At 43.5% G+C, this 24,004-nt stretch overlaps 1 protein-coding gene across 1 annotated transcript in view; it reads right to left on the bottom strand.

The window, feature by feature from the left end:
- The window catches only part of LOC134391978 (collagen alpha-1(IV) chain-like), a 185,857-nt gene extending 173,928 nt beyond the window's left edge, over nucleotides 1-11,929 (bottom strand). The window contains exons 1-5 of the mRNA XM_063115900.1: nucleotides 11,846-11,929; nucleotides 6,953-7,015; nucleotides 2,860-2,895; nucleotides 1,818-1,859; nucleotides 1,253-1,342 (exon numbers count right to left, since the gene is read on the bottom strand). Coding sequence (XP_062971970.1) covers nucleotides 1,253-1,342; nucleotides 1,818-1,859; nucleotides 2,860-2,895; nucleotides 6,953-7,015; nucleotides 11,846-11,902 — 288 coding nt within the window. The 5' untranslated portion in view covers nucleotides 11,903-11,929. The remainder of the gene's footprint in view (nucleotides 1-1,252; nucleotides 1,343-1,817; nucleotides 1,860-2,859; nucleotides 2,896-6,952; nucleotides 7,016-11,845) is intronic.
- Nucleotides 11,930-24,004: the final 12,075 nt, after the last annotated feature.

A 24,004-nucleotide genomic window follows, 5' to 3' on the forward strand; every position in this document is an offset into this window, starting at 1 on the left:
GTGAAGCAACAGCTAGGTCGTCGAAATGCATGTTTTAAAAGCCCGGAGTCTTCCATTTCAAACACAGTAATTTTTTCAAGGTTCTCTAATATCTTACAAAAGTGGAGAACTAATTCTTAATGTTCATGAGACCATTATCTAGTTTAAAGGCTTGCTTTTAACAACCCCCTAAACCTCTTACTGTAATCTGCTTAGTATAACTCTGGCCCACTTGAGTGTATAGTCTGTGACCAACAAGCATGTAGGGATGGATGGACTCACCTGTGTCCAGCTCTGTCCAGCTCTTGCCAAGCTCCAACCGCTCATGCTGCCACGTGAACTTCTTCATGATCTGGTGTCTCCATTGTTGCATACAATGGAAATTTCATATCTCCTACCTTGTGTAAATGGCAGCTGTACAGGTCCTATTTACGCAAGATTAAAGGCATGAATGGAGCATTTGCACCTTTAATCTGCTGCCATTTATGCAATATAGGAAATATGTAATTTCTGGAGCCTCCGTTGTTGCTTACAATGGAGGCTCTGGAGGTTGCGTATTTCCTGTGCTGCAACAATGGAGACTCTGGGCAATTGTTTCCTACCTACAATGAAAGCTCCAGACCAGGACAGACAGCTGCCAGGCACTCATTGGTCCAGGGTTGCTTGAAGAGCCGGCTTGCAAATGCACCACAGTCCAGTGAGCTTGGTCAGGGGTGTGGGGGTGGCGTGTGGACACTGGGAGTCCATTGAGCTCCCGAACCCAGTCAGGCATCTGTAACATCCCTACCAGCTTTCTTCGTACCCTTCGACTGCATTCCAAGTCTACTGAGCAACCTGAATGCAAAAAGGCACAAATCCTTTTCTATGGCAGAGCTGAGTAGTAAGTCAACCCTTCCTATTTTGCAACAGCGTATGCAGGGACTTAATGGCAGGAATCAATTTTGCAGGTGTAAACTGCACTATGGACTGTCTAACCTGCAACTCATTGCATTATTTCTCAATGTAACATCTAGTTTGGTTCTTTGCATACCAGTTACCTTTATCTCACACAGGCCATGTGGCTAGTGAGGAGGTGGCAGTGGATCATAGAAGTTGCCAAAGAACAAAGGTTTGGTAGAGAATAATTTATTTACAACAAAAAGGGAGGGGAAAGAATGTGATGGAGTTCAAACTGTTGCTTTGTACTTTTATTTCTACATTAATGCCCTTCATAAGTGATCATGTTTGGAAACAATGCCATTAATTTCCAGTGGGATAAAATACACACACTTACTTTCTCTCCACGTATGACTGTGGTCCCCTTCTCTTTGTGATGTGGAGCAGCTCCTTGGGGACCAGGAGGACCCATGACACCTCGTTCACCCTATAGATTCCACAAGCATACAAACAAAACCATAAGCAAACCAGCCAGCAAGGGGAAACTGAGAATATACAAAACTAATTCAAGGCTTCCATTCATTTCAAAACTTGCTTTATTTTGTTTTTAAGTTAATTATCATCAAGCAAATTTAATAATTTTTTAAATTCAAATTTATCTATGACCTGACCTCATGGATGGTCCATCTATGAGGTTGAGGTCATGGATATTACACACTATTGTATATATATAATTCTTTTTTTAAAAAACACCATTCATACAAACAGCAACCTCAACACTCTGTAGCAATGGATTCCATGACTTATAATAATCCTTCTGGGGCCGTGTGGGTGCCTTGTAGTACTCACTGAATTCACAGCAAGGTACAGCTGAGGGAGGATATGATGAAAGGTTTTGTAATAACTCAAATATGATTCCAGCACACAGCATACGTTCATGACTTTCAAAAGAATAAACTTACCTTCTCACCTTTCGGTCCTTCGAAACCCAAGCCCATATGACCCTTGATGATACAAAGAAGAGACATTTTATAACAGAAAAATCATGTTTGAAGCAAATATTTCTTTCAAATTATATTTTCCATACCTTTTAAACAACATAAGAACAGTGTTCGCTTAGACCAAGGGCCTAGCAGTAGTCTGGCATTCCATTCTCCACAGTGACCAACCAAAGACCTACAGGAAGCCCACAAACAGGACCTAAGGGCAATAGCCCTCTGCCACTATTCCCTACCAGCATGTTGCCTTTGATCCTGGAGGTAGGAAATCTGCCAGGTACTATAGAGTGTACATTGAAATCTCAGTGACTTGAACAGAAAAGATTTAAACACATAATTAACTTGTCTGCTGAAATCATTGGGACGATATTTAACTCAGTTAGTTTGTGCTCATAGTCAGCAATGTCTACATCAATTTCAACCCCAATATATTTATTTTTTAAAATGAAATGGGTTAATAGTAGAATTAATCAATATATGGCATATGCATTTTTGCAATCAAAATATTTGTTTAATTTTGGAACACTGGGATTTACACTCGTCAAAAATATCAGAAAGGCTTTGTTACTGTAATTTTGGTTCTCATTAACTGAACTTCAGTATTATACAGTGCCTAAGTAGGAACAGTAACAAAAGTATAGGAATATTTTTACCTCTAAAAACAAGAATAAGCTGTTACTAAAGTTGCAGTGCTGGCAGAAACTGCTGCACCTCAACCAATGCTATTTTATGATTGTTTATTTTTATTATTTTATTATTTATTACATTTATATACTGCCCCATAGCCAAAGCTCTCTGGGCGGCTTACAACAGTTGATTATTACCAACTTGTTTTTCTGCAGCTTAGGTTCATGAGAATTCCAGTGGGCTGTTGCTCCCTCCCTCTGGACATGTGCACCAACATAGAAATACACATACATGAACAGAAGTCTACTTCCCCAAAGGAAGCTATTGCCTAGCAAAATACATTGTAAATATCTGCATTATTGACTGAGGACAGTCTTACCTTCTCACCTGGGGGACCAGGTACCCCTGGAAAACCCTGTTTTAAAAAAGTGTTATATTAATACTATGTGATACAGTTGCTTCATTTCTTAAACAAATTGTAACTCTATAAGTGGAATTTATGTATTTGCTTCTTACATTAGATTGGCTCTAAATTAAATTGTCAGCTTTCATAGGACAGGAGCACTGAGACAGTTGTGTAGGGCTTGCTTTGAAATTCATGGAAATTCATTTCATAGAATCATAGAACGGTAGAGTTGGAAGGGGCCTATAAGGCCATCGAGTCCAACCTCAACCTCAATGCTTACTTAGCTTTGCGTTTAAGTCAAAGCCCACAAAAGAAGCTTCTCTCTTAAGAGAGGCAGAATTTACATCTTGCTTCCCATTCGTATTCCCAAAAGTGTTTTCATTAGGTTTGCTGAGTCACCAAAGTCAGAGGCTGACATCTGGCTTGCACTTTCCAAGTCTACAAAACTGAGTTCTGTATTCATGAAGCCCAGCAGGCTGCTTTTTTAATTATTATTATTAAACAGAAGTTCTAGAAGAGGATTAGCCAAATTAACAGCCATCTTGTCCCAGCACATTCTAATTGCAATGTTTGGATCCAGATACCTCAAGCAGATCCAATGGAATCAGTCGAATTTAATTTAATCATGACTAACATGTTCCAGTGATTTCAGTGGGTCTACTCTAAGTCTAACTAAATCTGGATCCAACCTCATATTTCCCTTAGAATCTTTCTTGAGAGCTGTCAGCTCTATTTCAATGTAGTGGGGAAAGCCTAATTGATGAGTCAACACTTTGAAAACTACTGAATTAATCTAACACATTACAGCTGTCATTCGAAGTACATTTATAAGAAAAAGAAAATCCTACAAAATGCAGAATGACATTTCTGACTACACCTGAATAAAACTGGGCTAAAATTACACATTACAAGTGACACATTTGCTTAGGTAAAAGTGATGCATGCAAATCAGATACAAATAGTCAATCAATCAAATTTATTACGGTCATAGACCAGCAGAGGTACCTATAATATATTCACTTAAAAGTATGGGTCGAGTCAGGGTGTATAAAACAAAGTCAGATGGAGGTACTGAGCTGGTTTGCACATCACAATAAACCACACTGAGGATAAGCCACTGTTTACTTGCTAACCCATGTTACTTCCAAAAAATGATCAGGCACTCTGAGGCCTGCCATGGTTTGCTTCCCCTTCAGTCCTCCTGACTGCTCCAAGGAGTTTTGTGGCAGAAGTCCTCCGTTTGCAACTGCTGCATCTCAAGGGAAACTCTTTGCCACCATCCCCCACTTCATCAGTAAGGCAGGCCCAATCCGATAGTCCCCTCCCTCTTCCCAACATTTTTAAAATGACACTTGAGAATTGCCTCCTCCACGTTGGCACTTCCCCTGACAGCGACCTCTTTTAAAAAAATATTATTTTCTCCCGCTGCATTTGCACAAGTCTGCAGGTATGAATGACTGCTAATGTACATATTGTCTTTTTAAAATGTATATGCTTGCTTAGAACAGTTGTCTTGTAATTTGCCCCAGAAGAAATCAGTTCAGACTCCTACAGTAATTATACCCACCCCCAAATTACTTCAGCCACTGCTTTCAACTCCTCCAAACCCTACTTATCAGACAGGCAAAAAGGTTCCTGAGAAGGCAAAGGGAGAAAGGAACCGAGTGGGGAGAGGAACCAAGATCATTAAAAACACCCTTTTGTTTGGGATTTTTTTTGGTGGGCACAAGAACAGCTCTTGTGAAGGGCAGGTATCTGTGATGGACAAGTAGATGTGTACTCAACTTTGGTTGCTCAAAATATCAAAGGTGAAGTGCATCATCTTTGGTTCTGTCATCTACAGCTGATCCAACAGTGGGCTTGTTCAGACAACATGCTAAGCCATGGAGAGGACACTAACCCTTTTGCAGCAAGTGGTAAGTGAGTGTGTTTAATCTGCAGTTATGTAGCCACCATGGTTAGGAATGGTTCATACAACACACTAAGGCCACAGCTAGATCTAAGGTTTATCCTGGGATCATCCAGGGTTCACCACTGTCTGAGCACTGGATCCCCTGTGTGTCACCTAGATGAACAGGTTTGACCCCTGGACAATCCAGGGATAAACATTAGGTCTAGCTATGGCCTAAGACTTGATTCACATAACATCCTGAGCCATTATGTTTAGCACAAAATGCTTAACCATCATGGTTTAGCTTGTTGTCTGAACAGGGCCACTTTCCCCCTGGTTGCCTGGTACAAGGAGTGCACCACTGTCCAGCTTAAGGTGGTGTGGGATGGCAGTGTGTAATATGGGACCAGAAGTGCTATTAGGCACCAGACTAATTAGGTCATTTCCCAATGCCAACATCTCACTAATGTGTTTGCTGATCTGTAATGGCATTGAAAACCACCATCACATAGCCCCATATTTCCTGAATCCATTGTTCTCCATACTGGCTTGCTTAAGCTACTTTTTCAGTTTCTTGGAGCTGGGGAAAGCTGAGAGGGGGACTCCTCATGCTAGGTCTGCCCTGGTACAACACTCTTTCTCTTGCCACTTTACCTTACCCACACCATGCTCTGCCACTTCTGCCTAGATTCTGGGTCTCCACCACCACCACAGGAGCAGAAGGCATCAGCAGGGACATCTGCTGACTGTGGTGTCTCTGCTTTTTCCTCTTCAGTGCTCAATGCAGACGTTCTGCTGCTAGCATGACAACCACACCGGAGAGATTCTCAGGAATGTCAGTGTCTAATAAGATCCCTTCCCCTCCAACTTCTACCACTGGAACTGCCACTGTCAGAGGTCTGGTCTTGCAGCTGCCTGCTACCTCTACAAAACCAGCCCTTTTTGTAGTGTGAATGGGCTGGCTCTTTCTAGCACCAACCTTGGAATTGGGGTGGTGAAGCTGCTGTGCTTGTTCCAAACTCCTCCTGCCTGCAAACACTGGATGCTTAAAGTTTATTTTGGGGTGGGGTGGGGTGGGTACTCAGCTGGGTATAGTCAGTGCCAGCAGCACTCCCTTACCTCTCTGTCTAAGGGGACCATGTGCTTTGCCATCATAAATTGGTCGTATAATATAGGTACTGTAAATATGTGTTGTACACTTCATTAATAAAAGTGAATGCAGTGTGTGCCAAATAAGGGCCACACACAACAAATACAACAAAGACCCACACACCACAAAGAACAAAGTGAGCCAGAACAGTAAAGTATCTAATACTAGCACAAACTATTAGTAAGAGAGAACAAAGGACTTGGTTAAAATAAAATTGTCCTGACCTATAGAACTAGGGAAAAATGGGGAATGGGGAAGGGCGTAGCGAAGAAGAGGGGATGACACGGCCCTGTACAACCAAGTTCTAAGAATAGACAGGATAGACTAATGAAGGAGGAGGAGGAGGAGGAGGAGGAGGAGGAGGAGGAGGAGGAGGAGGAGGAATGAATCTGAACTTCTTGAGGAAGGATCAGGGTGTGAATGAACTGATTGAAGTGGAAAAGGAAGGAGTTGGAAAAGGACTTAGGAAGTTGGAATAAGGATTGGTTGGAATGATAAGAAACCATAAATAACTCTTTTACTCCACCAAGTTCTTCAAAATATTTCTGCTCAAATGAGACAGAACTAACATACAGCAGAAGACGGACTTGAGTAAAGTATTATGTAAGACCCAATTTCTCCCCCACAAAGCTCGTTACTGAAGAGCAATGAAAAAAATCCCTTGTGATTAGAAGGTAGATCTGTCAGCCTCTCCATTCTTCTCCCTTTCCCAATCCTGATGCTTTTCTTATCTAGAAAAGCAAGAGGAAAGCAGCATTTTTTGCAGTTTTTTTTCAGCCTTCTGAAGCACCAATTCCCTCCCAAAGACTTGGAAAGGTCTAGATTTTATACTGGTCGCTTCAGAAGGAATCCCACTTCATCTTATAGCTCAAACAAACCACTCCACAGTAGCTGGATTTGTAGAGTTTCAGAGAAGTCCTAGCCCTAGAATTTGGGGCAAATTTAGACAAATAAATACTAGTCATATGCACACAAAGAAAGAAAGAAAGAAAGAAAGAAGAAAAAGACCAAAAGTTGACACTTACTGGTCTTCCAAAAGGTCCAGGTGGACCAATAGGACCTTCAGCACCTGGCAATCCAGGTGTTCCCTGTATACAAAAAAATAAAAATAATTGAAGTAATTATCTATTATACTGGACAGTCTCTCAGCCACTGACATGTATAAAATGCCTTTGCATCTTCCTGTTACATTCAAGGCCAAACTATGGAAACATATTTTCTTAGTGTGATAAACAGTTGCAGGGGTGGGATAGTTCAGATTGTTTCCCTAAATTAACAGCCTTAAATGTAGCATCAACCACAGATGGTAAAAAGACACGTGCCTAAATTGTACCTGCTTTTCTTACTTTTCTTTCTTTTTTGTTCTACAGCTAATAGAAGCTTCAGGGGAAATTTCCATCAGGGAAGCGGGGGGAAGGGTTAAAGAAAAGCATTAGACTGTGCATCATATTACTAATTCAAATTGCCCTTCTCCCATGGCAGCTTTTAAGGCTAAGAAACAACGTCACATGATCTGTTTTCAAATATGATGATGATGATGATGATGATGAATTTTTGTTTCTAACGTGCTCAATAGTGGAAGCTTTCTGGGTGGTTCATAACAGCTCACAAAAATATACATTACGTATACAACATTCCATATGAATCATTATGATAAAACATAGACTGAAAAAAATTAATGTACAAATTTTAAAACAATTCAAAAAACAATTTCAATAATAGACCTATTCAAGACAGCTGACATCAGTGCCTCATCATATCCCTTTTAGTGTCTGGGAGTAGAGGGAAGTCTTAACTTGGCACCAAAGAGATGACAATGTCAATCCCAGGTGAACCTAAGTGGAGAGCTCAGGAGGCCACCACTGAGAAGGCCCTCTCCATTATTGACACCTTCCAAGCTTCCTTTGGTGGCGGCACACAGAGGAAGACCTCAGATGTTGAGCATAGTGTCTGGGTTGGTTCAAGTTGGGAGAGGCATTCCATCAGGTACTGCAGTCCCAAGCCATTTAAGGTTTTAGAGGTTAAAACTAGGGGTGTGCACGGACCCCCCGCTCTGCTTCACTTGCAGATCCGCCATTTTTGGAGTGGACCGCTTCACCCCGCCCCCGCTCCGCCCACTTCTGCTCCGCTCCGCTCGGAGCTCCGGATCCGGATCAGAGCTCCGTTTTCCCCCCCATAGGGTTGCATTGAAAGCTAAAAAATTAAACAACATTTTTTTCTGTTCAAGTTAGAAACCTCAAACTCGGCACCATGAAAGCTTATCCATGTGTCCACACGCATGCCAAGTTTCAAGCAAATCCCATCATCCCCTGATTTTTGGCGAATTTTTGAAAATCGGGCACCCCATTCAGACCCCTTGGGATAGCTCCGTCAATTTGCACATTAGAAACCTCAAACTCGGCACCAGGACAGCTTATCCATGTGTCCACATGGACGCCCAGACTCAAGGCAGTCCCATCATCCCCTGATTTTTGGCGTGGCTCTAACCTCTAACGCACCACCCATAACCCTAATTCACACCCCTTTCGATAGCTCCGTCAATTTGCACGTTAGAAACCTCAAACTCGGCACCATGATAGCTTATCCATGTGTCCATGTATAAGAATATAATAATATGTTTAAGAATATTACTAAATGTAGGGAAATGGGACAAGAAGTGTGTGTATGCTTTCCCCAAAATGCTCAATCTGTGGCTGTTGTACTTCACAAAAGCAGTGCACGCAATCAGGCTTTAAGAGAGGGGAGGGGGGAAACGAACCAACCAAACAAACACACACTCCAAAATTTAAAAATAAAGTTTATATTAAATCAAAGTAAGGGAAAAACACAGAGCAAACTAAGCAAAAAGTCAGAAAGAAGCAAACAAACACACGCGCCAAGCTAAAATCCTAATCTATCTCCAAAGTACACAGCAGCAGCTAGCTAAGTAGACCCTCTCCCAACGAACGCTAAACCCACAAGACGCTGAGAGCTCAAAGATCTCAGGATGACTCTGCCTTTGTCCCCCCCCTCGAATGCTGGGATTGGAGGATGCTTCATGAGGAGATCAATTCTCATCAGGATTGGGAGTTGAATGTGCCTGTCATCGCTTAAAAAAACAAAAACAAAACCCAAACCGTTTGTTGACCCGATTTTTAAAAAATTCTAGCACGTGACCCACACGACGTAGAGAAGTGAGAGCAGTCTCAAAATGACCCCCATCCACGACTCTCTGTGCACAAGAATTTCCAGAACGATAGCTTCAAAAACAACCCAGTTATCCGCGATTATTTCCCGCAATGCAATCCTATGGCGAAATGTTTTCAAGATGGCGATCGGAGCGCTCCGCCTGAAATAGGAGCTCTGAAAAATGGCCGCTTCTCTTCGCCTTGCTTCTAGGGGTCCGCGGTCCGCTTCTACTCCACCTCTGGGTAAGGCGGAGCAGGCCAATCCGCTACTGCTTCTCCGCTCCTAATCGGAGCGGAGCACATGCCTAGTTAAAACCAGCACCTTGAATCAGGCTAGGAAACATACAGGCAGCCAATGCAAGTGGGCCAGAATTGGTTTTATATGCTCAGACCTTTTGGTGCCAGTTATTAATCTGGGCTGCTGCATTTTGCACAAGCAGCAGTTTCTGGACAATCTTCAAGTGCATCCCCATGTAGAGTGCACTGCAGTAATCTAATTAGGAGATTACTTGAGCAAAGATTATTGAAACCAAGTAATCCATCTACAGATAGGGACGTAGCTGGGCCACCAGCCAAAGCTTATAGAAGCTTTGTGCCACTGAGGCTACCTGAGTTTCAAGTGACAGAGATGGCTCCAGAAGAACCCCCAATCTATAAACTTGCTCCTTCAAGGGGAGTGCAATCCCATCTAGAATAGGTTGAACACCCTCCATCCATTCAGAAGAACCACCCATTAACAGTATCTCAGTCTTGTCTGGATTGAGCTTCAGTTTATTAGCCCTCATCCAGTCCATTGTCATAGCCAGGCACTGATTTAGCACATCCACAGCCTCACATGGTGAGGATGAAAAGTAGAAGTAGAGTTGTGTATCATCAGGTCACTCATGACAGTAGGGATGTTGCGAGAGTAAGTCTGGGTCTGTGAGGACAGTGGATGCCTCCGTGTCTGGCCCTCCTCATGGACCCAAGCAGACCCATGCCCGGTGTTTGGATGAACTCATGGCCGAGTGCTCACAAGCCCCCAAGAGTGCCCAGATTTCTGGGATCACGCCCTTTATCCCTTTCCCCCCGCTGTGTTAATGGCAGCCACCATTAATACGGGGGGGGGGGATACACAGTTTCCCCAGCCTTGCCCATTTCAGAAATATGTAATTTCTCCAGCCTTGCGGAAATCCTGCATTTCTCCTCCCACCCTCCACCTATCCGATGCTGACCTAAAAGGCCCCCATCAGCAGGGGTGGCGGCGGCGAAGAAACACGATTTCCCCAAGGCTGGGGAATTGCACATTTCCCCCGCTTCATTAAAGGCAGCTGCTATTAACACAGTAGGGAAAAGGGCTGAAGCCAGTGGACGAGGCTGCCGAGCCCTTGCAAACTTCGCGAGCGCTCAGCAGAGGCCCACAGGACTGAGTTCGTGGGGAGCAGGCTGAGGCAGTGGGCATGGCTAGCACTCCCCGAGCTTGCCAGACCATATATGACTGTGTACTCCAAAGCTCTGGATGACTCCAGTCACCGATTTCATGCAGATGTTGAAGAGCATGTGGGACAAAACCAAACCCAAACCCTACTGGAGAATCACCTTCTAGAGACGGGCATCCGAGTAGAGCTGCAATGCAGCACTTCCAACTCCCAGCTCAGACAGTCACCCCCAGAAGGATACCATGGTCAATGGGATCAAACACCGCTGAGAGATTGAAGGATATCAACAGGGTCACACTCCCCACGTCATGTCTAGCTAGTTCCTTAGACACAGCATCTAGGGCAGTATTATGCACTGTAGATAGGCGTAGACTTCTTTCTCAGTGGCTCCCATTTAGTTCCCATTTAGAGGCCACAACGGACTCTGTGGGCAATGGACTTCGTGGGGCGAGATGGCTTTTTATGTAGAGACCATGTGGCTTTTTATGCAGAGTGCACAGAAATGCACTGCAGATCCCTTCCCAAGGTTCTTGGGATGTATAGGTCTTTCTTTTAGCCCTGACTCTTCTATGCCCATCATAATGATAGTGGACTTTGATGGGATTAATACAGTGGTTCCCAAACTTTTTCAGGTCACCGCTCCCTTGGTTCCACAAACTCATTCCCAGTGCCCCCTACCCTACACTATAAAAATTATTATTCAGAATAGTGGTTTTCAACGACCCACTAAGGAAGATAATAACAATAAAATTCAAAACAGTAACAATTAATTGAATATTTATTCAAAATCCAATTACATTTTTTTAGTTTATTCAATTAAACATAATTGATGAACTTGATCCAGTGATATCATCTTCTCAAAGTCTGATAGTCATTTAGCAAGAATATTAGATATCACACCCTAGGGTAGAGTACCTCACTATTCTGTAAGTTCCTAATGGGCTTGATGAAGTGATACCAGTTTCCCAATGTCTGGTTTAAAGTCACTTAACATGAGTCTTAAATCACCACGTTTAGTAATCTGGAGTCGATTTCTTTGCTTAGAGAGAAGTAGGCAAACCACACTAAAACCACATTCCACCACATATAATGTTGGAAATGCAACCAGGAGCTTCTGAACCACTCTCCATAGTACAGGATAGCGATCAGAAATTTCCTTCTGTAACCAAAACTCCTGTTACGAAAAATACCACCTCAAGCACCCCCTGCCGCCCCTTTGCCTCTTAGCGCCCCTCTGCCCCCCTTGCCTCTTAATCCCCCCTATGCAATCCCACCGCCCCCAAGGGGGCAGTACCACCCACTTTGGGAACCACTGGATTAATATAAGGCTTACCGGTAATCCAGGGTGGCCAGGAAACCCCTTGTCGCCTTTTAGTACACCATCTGGCATGAGTCCAATAACTTCTCCTGGGTCTCCCTACAGGACATGGATTAGATAAACAGATAACGTAGACATCTAGGAGTGCTGTCAGTGCTTGTTGTAATAATAATTATATAATTGTAGTAATAATATTGTGTATCAAATGAGACAGGACTGTGTCAATTACTAAGGCAGCAATCCTAGGTATCGGGGTCGGCATAGGATAGTTCAGTTTCCTGGCTCCAATCCCAGTTAGGAAACGGTACTCCCCTCCCCTCCCCCTCATAACCAGCATGGGGAGAACCATGCTGGCTACCTCTCTGCACTCAGATTCATGTGTGGAAATGGGGCAGGGAGGGCAGGAGACCGGGGCAACAGTGTCAGGCCTTTTCCTATGGCCTCCGCAGCTTCCTTCCCTGCCCCTCTAATGGCCAACATCACTAGTAGATGGCTGGAATCACTGGTTTAGCAGAAATGCAGGGTGGCAGGAATACAGAGGTGACTATCGGCTCTGCTGTCCTCCTGCCCAGCATTGGATAGTTGCCAACCTAAAGATGCACCCTAATGCTACCATACTGGTCAGCCACTTACCTGCCCAAAATCTCTTACCTTGCAGATTTTGGGCAGGAAAACGGCACTGGGCTCCAGTCCAGATCAGAAATATGTTTTAGATCAGGGCCCTGTGCTTTTTCTTCAGAACAGAAGTTGCTCACTTAACCATGCTGTGAAGTTTGGTCCTTTGTTCTAAGAAAGGGACACGTGCTTACCTCCTTTTTTTTTAATGATGGATTCAATAAAAGGATTTATTTATATATTTTTGTAAACGAAGGACATGAAGATCTCTTGCCCAGGCAAAATCAAGGCCCAGGTAGTGGGATGCTTGCATTGTTTTTACTTTTAAAATTATATGTAAACTTTGATTTACCAAAATAAATAAAGCTCACTCATTGCTTTGTGACATTTTACTTGGTCATAATAAAGTTATTATCCAACTGTTGCTTTATCATATTTTACTAATGACCAATATAACTATGCATGATTTTGTCATTTTACTGTGCTTACATCATCTGCATACTACGTTACTGAAAACAATAAATAATATGTCTATTTTTGCTTATAAAATGTACCTTTATTCCTGGAAGTCCAGGAGGCCCCTAGGAAAGAAATATTACATTTTCAGAGAAAATAAAAATGTTGAATTCTCAACCCAAATATTTGATGGTTGTTAAACCTGTTTTTCCTCTTATAACTATTTTTCCTCTTATACTTCATTGTTCTGATTTCGGATTATATACTTACTAGGTTTCCAGGTAATCCAGGTAATCCTGCGGGACCAACAGGACCTCTTTCGCCCTAATGGAATAGAGAAAGTGACTTCACTTCTTTTTAAATATATCAATGCATTTGAAACATATTTCAAGAAAATGTTTGTTAAAGCATTTCACCTTTGTTCCATTGCATCCTGGGATACCAGGAGAACCTGGGGCCCCGTCTCCTCCAGGGATGCCCTGAGATTAGAAAAGTAGGCAAGAACAAACAAAAGAAACTACCGCATTAATCCTAGTGGGCATTACTGCTGAAATCATATGGAGTTTAAATTTAAAAATTATGCCATACATACAGGAAGTCCAGGATTTCCTGGGTAGCCTGCTGGACCTGGTGGGCCCTGGAATTATGGAAATTATAAAAGCAGTTAAACATTAGAATTCAAAATCAAATGTATTCAGTATAGACAGAGGGCTACGTCTAATTAACAGTACAAAAAGGAAGACATTTCTCTTAAAAATTTACAGGAGACACTTCTTTTAAGAGTTTGAATATTGAATTCCCCAAAATGTGGCAAACTAATTAACTTATCAGGAACATAAATAAGAAAAAAGTATTCTCAGCAACCCAACTCTGAGTAAGTTCACGTGTTCCCCATGGTAGTACTTGTCTTTTTTTCTTTTATTTTTTAAACAGTCCAAGGGCTTAACCCCATCTTCTCAATGAGAGCTTTCATAGGATGTAAAACGCTGAGATGCAGCAAAGTGCTGAGATCCATGCTTATGTCGTCAAGCTATATTAAAACCCTCAAAGCATCTTGTATATTTCATACTACTGTCAAGCCCCACCCTTGTTTAATTGTTTGGACTGTACTTTTGGTGAATGTTTAAATGTTTTCTTATTCTTACTGACAAGTAACAGGCCAGCTAACATATTTGAGCTCAGTGAGATTTAAGTGGAGCTGGCTATTTTACAGGCATCCCAAGATTACTGCCTTAAGTGGACTGGGCACCACTTTAATAAGATGGTAGACCTTTTGTTAGTAAACTACTTGGAGCAATGCCACTTGCAGCATTGATGGCACTATATGATTAACCCTTGAAAATAGGTCAAAACAAATTCAAGAAAACTCACTCTTGTTCCTTTTGTTCCTGGTAGTCCTGGTTCTCCAGTATCACCCTATTAAAAATGTGAGGAAATGTGTCTTTCATTTTAGCATGGTTTGAAATGTAACTCTTCAGTTTAACTTTTTTAAGGGAGCAGGAATCCTATCTCTCCTACACAGCGTTTGGGGTGGGGTGGGGTGGGGTAGGGTGGTGGCATAGGATTTTTCAGTTTCCTTGCTTCAAGCTCAGAAACAGTGTCCAGAGCTGGGGGCCAGGAAACCACGTCTCCTCCCCCTCTCCCTCTCAGCCAGTGCAGAGTGAACCTTGGTGGCTGCCTCTCCATTCTTGGCAAACTGAGTGTGGAGAGGGTGAAAAAGGGTGGTCCTGAGGGTGGGGAGGAGACCACGGAAGCTGATTTAGACAGCTTCCTAAGCTCTGCATGGCCTCCCAGCCTCCCTTTGCAAAGCCCCCAGCTAGACAGTCAAAATCTGGAGAGAGAAAAAAACCAGGACGGACAGAGCATTGGATAGTAGTAAGTTCAGGGGCTTACAAGTACTGAGGGCACAACCCATAGGTCTGTACCTTAGGTATAGAATTAATCTTACCTTCAATCCTGAGGACCCTGGGGGACCTTCAGGTCCTTGTACTCCAGGAAACCCAACCAAACCTTGTAAACCAGACAATCCTCTCTCACCCTGCAAAAATCAATGCAACATATTCAGCAAAATACAACCAAACAAAACCCTATTGGTACTAATAGGAATTTCCTTCTTGATGCAAACAGTACTTGGGGTAGTGGCGGTTGGGGGCAATTTTGGTGGGATGATGGCCGCCCTGAGATCCTAGTGATATAGGGCAGGATGCAAATGTTTTAAATAAATAAAGGGTTAAACTACCTGCTTGCAGTTGCGAGGATGATCCTTCCCCTCCCTTTCCCTGATACTTGCATTTGTAAAAAGATTCATGCAGCTCATATTTAGCCCTCATATTTAGGCCCTTTCTACACCTAAGGGTCTTCAGGGAGGAAGGGAGGGGAACGATCCCAGACTTACCTGCTTCTAGGATCGTCCCTGGGGGTCCAAACGGAAGCGCAACATCCTGAAATAGAAGAGGGATGTTGCGCCCGTCTTTTTTTTAAAAAAAGAAAAGGAGCCAGAGCACAATCGTGCTCCAGCAAAAAGTAAAAATAAAAACAACCCCCCTGACCCTGTTCCCCCCTTCAATGTCCCTGGACTCCCCCCCGGCCTGGCTCCTTCCCTCTGCTGACCCCCGCTATTCACGAGGAGGAGGGAAGAAGCCAGGAAGGGCGCCCACACCACCCACAGTTCACAGGATCGTCCCAGGACCACGGGTAAAACCTTGGTTTTGGTCATCCGGGAGAAATGGAGGGATCGTCCCTGCCTGCTCCCAGGATCTCCTGTGCATTATTTGGATTCACAGGGAAGATCCTGGGATGACCCCAGGAAAAATACAAAGTGTGGAAAGGGCCTTAGATTCATGCAGCTCACACATGCTTTGGATCCCCTCAATTCAATCCTCCCACCGCCACCCCAGCTGTTTCCTTTCCTGAAATCTCCTTTAAAAAGAGGGGTAAAGCTACCACTGAAGGCAATTGAGACGTTTTCTATCTTTTTTTAACTTCTACAGGCAGGGTGGGTGGGGGATATTGGGAAGCACATTTATTTATTTATTTATTACATTTCTATACCGCCCAATAGCCGGAGCTGTCTGGGCGGTATAGAAATGGGTGGTGGTGGGAAGGTTTAATCTTCCCATCCCAGTGCATGCTGGTCCTGTTCCAAACTGGGGCCACACACACACTTACTCCTGAGTAAGAAATCAAAAGAAGAATCAGCTACATGCTATGTAACAGTTACAAACAATTCCAACAAGGAGAAAAGATAGAAGACAACAGAGGAAACAATGTGGCTCCACAAAAAGCTTAGAGATGACCTGAAAACAAAAAAGGATACATATAGGAAGTGGAAGGAAGGCCAGGCTACAAAAGAAGAGTACAGACAGGTGGCACAGAAGTGCCAAAATGGCGTCAGGAAGGCTAAAGCTGTGAATGAGCTGAGATTAGCGAGGGATGCTAAAAGCAATAAAAAGGCTTTCTTCAGATACGTTAGTAGTAAAAGACAGAGGAAAGAAATGGTGGTTCAACTGCTTAATGAGGATGGCAAATTGATAACAGATGACAAAGAAAAGGCTGAAGTGCTCAATTCTGGTTATCTGGATCAAGGATGAAAATATCTGAAGAAATGAGCAGGCTGGCTTTAGAAGCGATAGATCAACAAGCGACCATTGTCTGGTTTTAAGATATTTATTGGAAAAATATGCAAGATCTCCCAATGAGGCACTATATGCTGCTTTTATAGATCTAAAATCTGCTTTCAATTCAATCCAAAGGTATGTTATAGGCTAAACTCCATTCCTCTCCCATTCATAAAAGATTACTTTACTTAATTATGCATTTATATCAGAATACTACTGTACAAATAAGATGTGGCATGGAGGGCACCCTAACTAATGCTATAGTTTGTTTCATTATTGGAGTGACTTGCAGAGCCAAGAAGGCCCTTTATCAAATTCCCATGCTTCAGATGTTGGTGGGTGAGAAGGGCCTCTCATAAGAATCTTAAAACCTGGTGAGGCTCATATAGGCGAAGGTGGACTATCAAATATCCATTAGCGTGCTGGGGGAACTGTGCACTTTCCAGAGGCCCTCAAAGCGTGCTTTGCCTCCCTCCCCCAGCGCAAACTGTGGCCTTTAAAGGAAGGCCTTTAAGGCCGCAAATGGTGTGGGTGGTGAGGCTGGGGAAATTGTGTATTTTCTCTGCTAAAGTGGAGGGAGAAAATACACCTTTCAGGGAATTGTATACCCCCCCCCCCGCAACCACCCGCAATCAATGCAGTGGGGGCAAGGACAATGAGCACATGCAGGTCGGGGTGGAAGTGAGTTCTGCCTGGACCTGGGACCCCTTTCTCCTGTAGGCGCAATGGGGCAAAAGATTGACCTGGCATGTCTGTTGGGGCCCAGGAGGGTCGGACACAGGGGTGTCTGCTGCCCTGGCAGGCCCAGGCGGATTTTTGCCCCATTGCTACTCCATTTTGGGACAAGGTGCTCAAGCATGTAATAGCAGGAAAGTTACTGTTTGGGCAGCATCCTGAGCTATTTTGTTATTATTTGACATTCCCATGACTACTGCAGTCCCTTACCAACCCAAAAAACAATCCTTCTTGGTGAAGCCTTTGGGCCCCCTTACAGTTACCTGTTTTATAAGATATATAGATCTGAAGATGGTCAAAATGCTACTGGGGAGGAACAGAGGATAAGTTCAACTAGCCCCAGATGTGATGACGCAGCTAGCTCAAAGCCGAAAGGACGGCTAGCGGCCGACAGTGCTGGTGGTGAACGACGAATCCGATGTTCTAAAGATCAACACACCATAGAATGGAATGTAAGATCTATGAGCCAGGGCAAATTGGATGTGGTTATTGGTGAGATGTCAAGATTAAATATAGATATATTGGGTGTCAGTGAACTGAAATGGACTGGAATGGGCCACTTCACATCAGATCACCACCAGATCTACTACTGTGGACAAGAGGATCACAGAAGAAATGGAGTAGCCTTCATAATTAATAATAAAGTCGCTAAAGCAGTGCTTGGATACAATCCAAAAAATGATAGAATGATCTCAATTCGAATTCAGGGTAAGCCATTTAACATCACAGTGATCCAAATATATGCCCCAACCACAGATGCTGAAGAAGCAGAAGTAGATCAGTTCTATGAGGATCTGCAGCACCTACTGGATAATACACCAAAAAGAGATGTTATTTTTGTTACAGGAGACTGGAACGCTAAGGTGGGCAGTCAAATGACATCTGGAATTACAGGTAAGCATGGTCTAGGAGAACAAAATGAAGCGGGACATAGGCTGATAGAATTCTGCCAGGACAACTCACTGTGCATAACAAACACTCTCAAACACTTCCAACAACCTAAAAGACCGCTTTATACATGGACTTCACCAGATGGCCGACACCGAAATCAGATTGACTACATCCTTTGCAGCCAAAGGTGGCGGACATCTATACAGACAGTAAAAACAAGACCTGGAGCTGACTGTAGTTCAGATCACGAACTTCTTATTGCACAATTTAGAATCAAACTAAAGAGAATAGGGAAGACCCACAGATCATTTAGATATGAGCTCACTAATATTCCTAATGAATATGCAGTGGAAGTGAAGAATAGATTTAAGGGACTAGATTTAGTAGATAGGGTCCTGGAAGAACTATGGACAGAAGTTCGCAACATTGTCCAAGAAGTGGCAACAAAAAACGTCCCAAAGAAAAAGAAAACCAAGAAGGCAAGATGGCTGTCTGCTGAGACACTGGAAGTAGCCCAAGAAAGAAGGAAAGCAAAAGGCAACAGTGATAGGGGGAGATATGCCCAATTAAATGCAAAATTCCAGAGGTTAGCCAGAAGAGATAAGGAATTATTTTTAAACAAGCAATGTGCGGAAGTGGAAGAAGACAATAGAATAGGAAGGACAAGAGACCTCTTCCAGAAAATTAGAAACATTGGAGGTAAATTCCAGGCAAAAATGGGTATGATCAAAAACAAAGATGGCAAGGACCTAACAGAAACAGAAGAGATCAAGAAAAGGTGGCAAGAATATACGGAAGATCTGTATAGGAAGGATAATAATATCGTGGATAGCTCAGACGGTGCAGTCAGTGAGTTAGAGCCAGACATCCTGAAGAGTGAGGTTGAATGGGCCTTAAGAAGCATTGCTAATAACAAGGCAGCAGGAGACGACGGTATCCCAGCTGAACTTTTTAAAATATTGCAAGATGATGCTGTCAAGGTGATGTATGCCATATGCCAGCAAATTTGGAAACCACAAGAATGGCCATCAGACTGGAAAAAATCAACTTATATCCCCATACCAAAAAAGAGAAACACTAAAGAATGTTCAAACTATTGGACAGTGGCACTTATTTCACATGCCAGTAAGGTAATGCTCAAGATCCTGCAAGGTAGACTCCAGCAATTCATGGAGCGAGAATTGCCAGATGTACAAGCTGGGTTTAGAAAAGGCAAAGGAACTAGAGACCAAATTGCCAATATCCGCTGGATAATGGAGAAAGCCAGGGAGTTCCAGAAAAACATCTATTTCTGTTTTATTGACTATTCTAAAGCCTTTGACTGTGTGGATCATAATAAACTGTGGCAAGTTCTTGGTGGTATGGGGATACCAAGTCATCTTGTCTGCCTCTTGAGGAATCTGTATAACAAACAAGTAGCAACGGTAAGAACAGACCACAGAACAACGGACTGATTTAAGATTGGGAAAAGAGTACGACAGGGTTGCATACTCTCACCTTATCTATTCAACTTGTATGCAGAACACATCATGCGACGTGCTGGGCTTGACGAATCCAAGGCTGGAGTTAAAATCGCAGGAAGAAACATTAACAATCTCAGATATGCAGATGACACCACTTTGATGGCTGAAAGCGAAGAGGAGCTGAGGAGCCTTATGACAAAGGTGAAAGAAGAAAGTGCAAAAGCTGGGTTGCAGTTAAACCTAAAAAAAACCAAGATTATGGCAACCAGCTTGATTGATAACTGGCAAACAGAGGGAGAAAACATGGAGGCAGTGACAGACTTTGTATTTCTGGGCATCAAGATTACTGCAGACGCTGACTGCAGCCAGGAAATCAGAAGACGTTTACTTCTTGGGAGTAGAGCAATGACAAATCTCGATAAAATAGTTAAGAGCAGAGACACCACACTGACAACAAAGGTCCGCATAGTTAAAGCAACGATATTCCCCACAGTAACCTATGGCTGCGAGAGCTGGACCATAAGGAAAGCTGAGCAAAGGAAGATAGATGCTTTTGAACTGTGGTGTTGGAGGAAAATTCTGAGAGTGCCTTGGACTGCAAGAAGATCAAACCAGTCCATACTCCAAGAAATAAAGCCAGACTGCTCACTTGAGGGAATGGTGTTAAAGGCAAAACTGAAGTACTTTGGCCACATAATGAGAAGACAGGATACCCTGGAGAAGAGGCTGATGCTAGGGAAAGTGGAAGGCAAAAGGAAGAGGGGCCGACCAAGGGCAAGATGGATGGATGATATTCTGCAGGTGATAGACTTGACCTTGGGGGAGCTAGGGGTGGCAACAGCCAACAGAAAGCTCTGGCGTGGGCTGGTCCATGAAGTCATGAAGAGTCAGAAACAACTGAACGAATAAACAACAAAAATGGCTACATATATTAGAGGAAAGATTGGCAGGAGACTTAAATTGGTTTTAACACTGCATTAGTCCCTGTTGTTATTTGTATCATTGACATATGTTTGTATAATTGTGAATATTCATTTTACCACTGAAGAAGACTACAGGTCAAAACGGGTATTTGTAAAGTGCTTGTAGGTAAAGATAGTTTTTTAAATATTACAATATTGTGCTTTTATTGGTCCGATATATATTGTGCATTTGTTTTCATTGTTTTATACACACACACACACACACACACACACACACACACACACGTTTTAACTAGACTGTTAAATTAAATATTTAAAAATATATATTCATTATTGACATTATTATCATTATTACTGCTGTATACATTGTCACCAGTGTACACAACCCAGTTGTTCTGCACAAGCATGTCATGATGTGAGGGAACTGGCTGTCATTTCCGGTTATGACCTTAATGAAGGCCGTGCTCTTTGTGCATGCCTGAAGTCCGAGGCAGACATTCCTACCGAACAGGTTTGAACCGGTTGTGCTATGCTGCCAAGATGCGCACGCAATTCCTTTGTGTAAAAGTGTGGGCGTTTCCTCTGCATGAGGGGCGTGTATAAAAAGCCCCTCCTCCCAGTCCCCAGGGCAGCTGCCCGTGGACTCATCCCGGGCTGCTGTTTCGCTAGCGAATAAAGCTATCTGTTTGGACAAGAACTTTGGTGTGGACTCCAGTTTCTCCGTGTGGGCTCCAGTTTTTCCGTAACATTCCTGGCGCCCGAACGTGGGGCTGCTTCCTTCAACAAGGAAACCTCACGGAGTACTGGACAGCCTGCCAGGGAGATTTCCCCCACCAGCTTGCCTCCTTGCAACCCCCCCGCAGGCGTACGTCGACACTCATTGGGAGCGCGCCGTCAGCTTGCCTTCGGCTTCGCTGATGCCTGGTGATGTGGGGACGGACCGACCTGAGGGGGCGGCGTGGACGCAGCTGAACCTCTGTGGAAGTTTTGCTACAGATACCTTTCTAACCGGCGCCGGAACTTCAAACAGGCAAGTAACAATGAGCTCTCTGTAATCTGTTTCTGTTCTGTTCAGCCAGCTCCCAGGAGCTGAAGGAGGGGCTGGATCAACCCCTCAGAAGCCGGAATGTTTCTCTCTGTAATCTGTTTCTGTTCTGTTCAGCCAGCTCCCAGGAGCTGAAGGAGGTGCTGGATCAACCCCTCAGAAGCCGGAAGGTTTCTCTGTTTTCTGTTTCTCTGCTGGGCTGGATTTGGGGAGGAAGGGTGTTGTCTGTGTAATTGGTGTGTGAATGGCAGCCTGATTCCCATTGTTGACCGTTGGATCCATCAGTCCTCTGGCGCCATTTGGTGCCTGGAAATTCCGGCAACGTGGGCTGGCAGCGTGTGATTGTGAACCTATTGTTTCACCAACTGACTCCCCCACTACCGATAGCCAGTTGGTTCCCCGTCTACCCACCTGATTTGTCTGTCTGTCTGGTGAATTTAGAAAGTTAGGATGGGGGGAGGTTCTTCCACTCCATTAGATCTCATGGTAGAGCATTTTGCACAAGTTTTTGATACTTCGCAGTGTAATGTTCAAACCATGACTTATAAGTGCCATTGGACTTGGCCGAGCCAAGGCCCCCTTGTGGCCTGGCCGCCACAAGGCACCTTTTCTGAATCCTATATTACCAGAATATATAATTTAGCTATAGTAGAAGGGGGGCCTCTGACTCCAGAAGATATCCCATACATTGAAGGGTGGCTGAAAGTGGCTAAGCTCCCCCCACCATGGGCGAAAAAGATGGTTGAAAAGGCAGCCCTAATAATGATGAACCAGGCGAAGAAAGATAAAAGAATCCAACTCCACCGCCTGAAGCAGCTCACTTACACTGCTTCAAAGGACAAACCAATCATACCTTGTCCTCAGGAAGAACTGCCGCCGCCTTATGTTTCGCCTACGGCGCCCCAGATGAGGCCCCCACCAACAATGCCCACTGTTCAGTTCCGCTACTACAGAAAAGTTGGTGTTGTGTTAAAGTGAAAGAAAAAAAATTGTCAGTTTATGTTTTCCACCCGGCCCAAGTGAAAAGAGAATGTTTTTTTGTTTCCCTCCTACACATCCCCCTTGCAGCCTCCTCCTCCCTAGTGTTTTTTTTTGCTTCTCCTATGCTTAGCAGCTAGAGATAAGCAGTTTTGTTTCAGTGAAAGTTTTGTTCTCAGTGGAAGTAGTCCAAAGATTTTGAAGACTTTCTGTATTTTGTCTTTCACTAACCTCAGATAATTAGAAAATGTAGAACCCCATTTTCATGGAAGAAATGTCTTCCATAGCTTTGAAGATTCACTGCCTGAGTTAAAAAGCTCCTTGTAAGCACAAATAGTTTTGCCAACCGTTGTGCCAAGATGGGAGAAAGGGAAAGTATGTTGCTGAATGTCAGAAGTATGTAAAGTATATGAATAGAAGTGGTGAAGAAGATAAGAAGTTGAAACATAGGGGAGGAAGAAAAAGAGAAGAAAAAAAAAAAGGAAAGTGTTTGAAGGTTAGTGTACGTGGCATGGTTTTTGACCAGAAGGAGAAGGGGGGTAAAAGACCCCTGCCTTGAAAAAGTCAGTGAATGGACAATCTTGCGTCCTCTGCTGACGAAGATTGGAAATACTGAATTGCTATATTTTTGTGTGTTTTGAACGTTGTGTTCTGAAAATTGCCCAGCCCTAAATGCAACTACAATTGAAGCCTAAAAGCACCCCTGTGTTCTTGCATCAGTATCCTTTGAAATTAGAAGCCAGAAGAAGAACACAGCTATTGCTTTTTAAAAATGGACTTGTGAAATGATTAAAGCAATTAAAAACTCCAGCTTGCATTACTGTGTTTGCACTACCAGCCTCAAGCGTGCTGTGCCAAAAACGTGGCACAGACCAGTGGAGTACAGTGGAAGAAGCTGACACCTGAACCCTGCCTGCCAGTCCAGATATGAGATCAACCTCCTTGTGGACCCAAGGCTTGCCTCATTGAATCCTGCCACGTTGATACCTGAACTACAAAGAAGAAGTTCCAGAGCATGACTTGAAGTCTTGCAACTTGGCACCAAACCTCGCCCAGACCTATACGATGACCTCGAGTTGTTTACTGATGGATCCAGCTACAATTGTACAACAAGCAGCTGAACTCGTAGTATGCACAGAAGCCCTGATGCTTGTTTCAGGCAAAAGACTATATTTACTGATTCAAAATATCACATGGACAGATTTGGAAAGAAAGAAGATTTGTGACTGCCTATAGAGCAGTGACCCATGGAGAATTAACAGTTGATCTGTTAGAAGCCCTGATGTTGCCAAAAGAATTGGCTAATTTGTCTACAGACAGCTGCCATAATTGGAGCTAGCCCATTTCTCAGTATTTGAATCCACCTTATGCAAAAGAAGACTTGGAATTAGCACAATAACTCAAAGTTTTCAAGAACCCAGAAAGATGGGATTTGTTACCCCTGATGTGCC

The sequence above is a fragment of the Elgaria multicarinata genome, chromosome 2 (assembly GCF_023053635.1).
Source record: "Elgaria multicarinata webbii isolate HBS135686 ecotype San Diego chromosome 2, rElgMul1.1.pri, whole genome shotgun sequence".
Taxonomy (NCBI): Eukaryota; Metazoa; Chordata; class Lepidosauria; order Squamata; family Anguidae; genus Elgaria; species Elgaria multicarinata.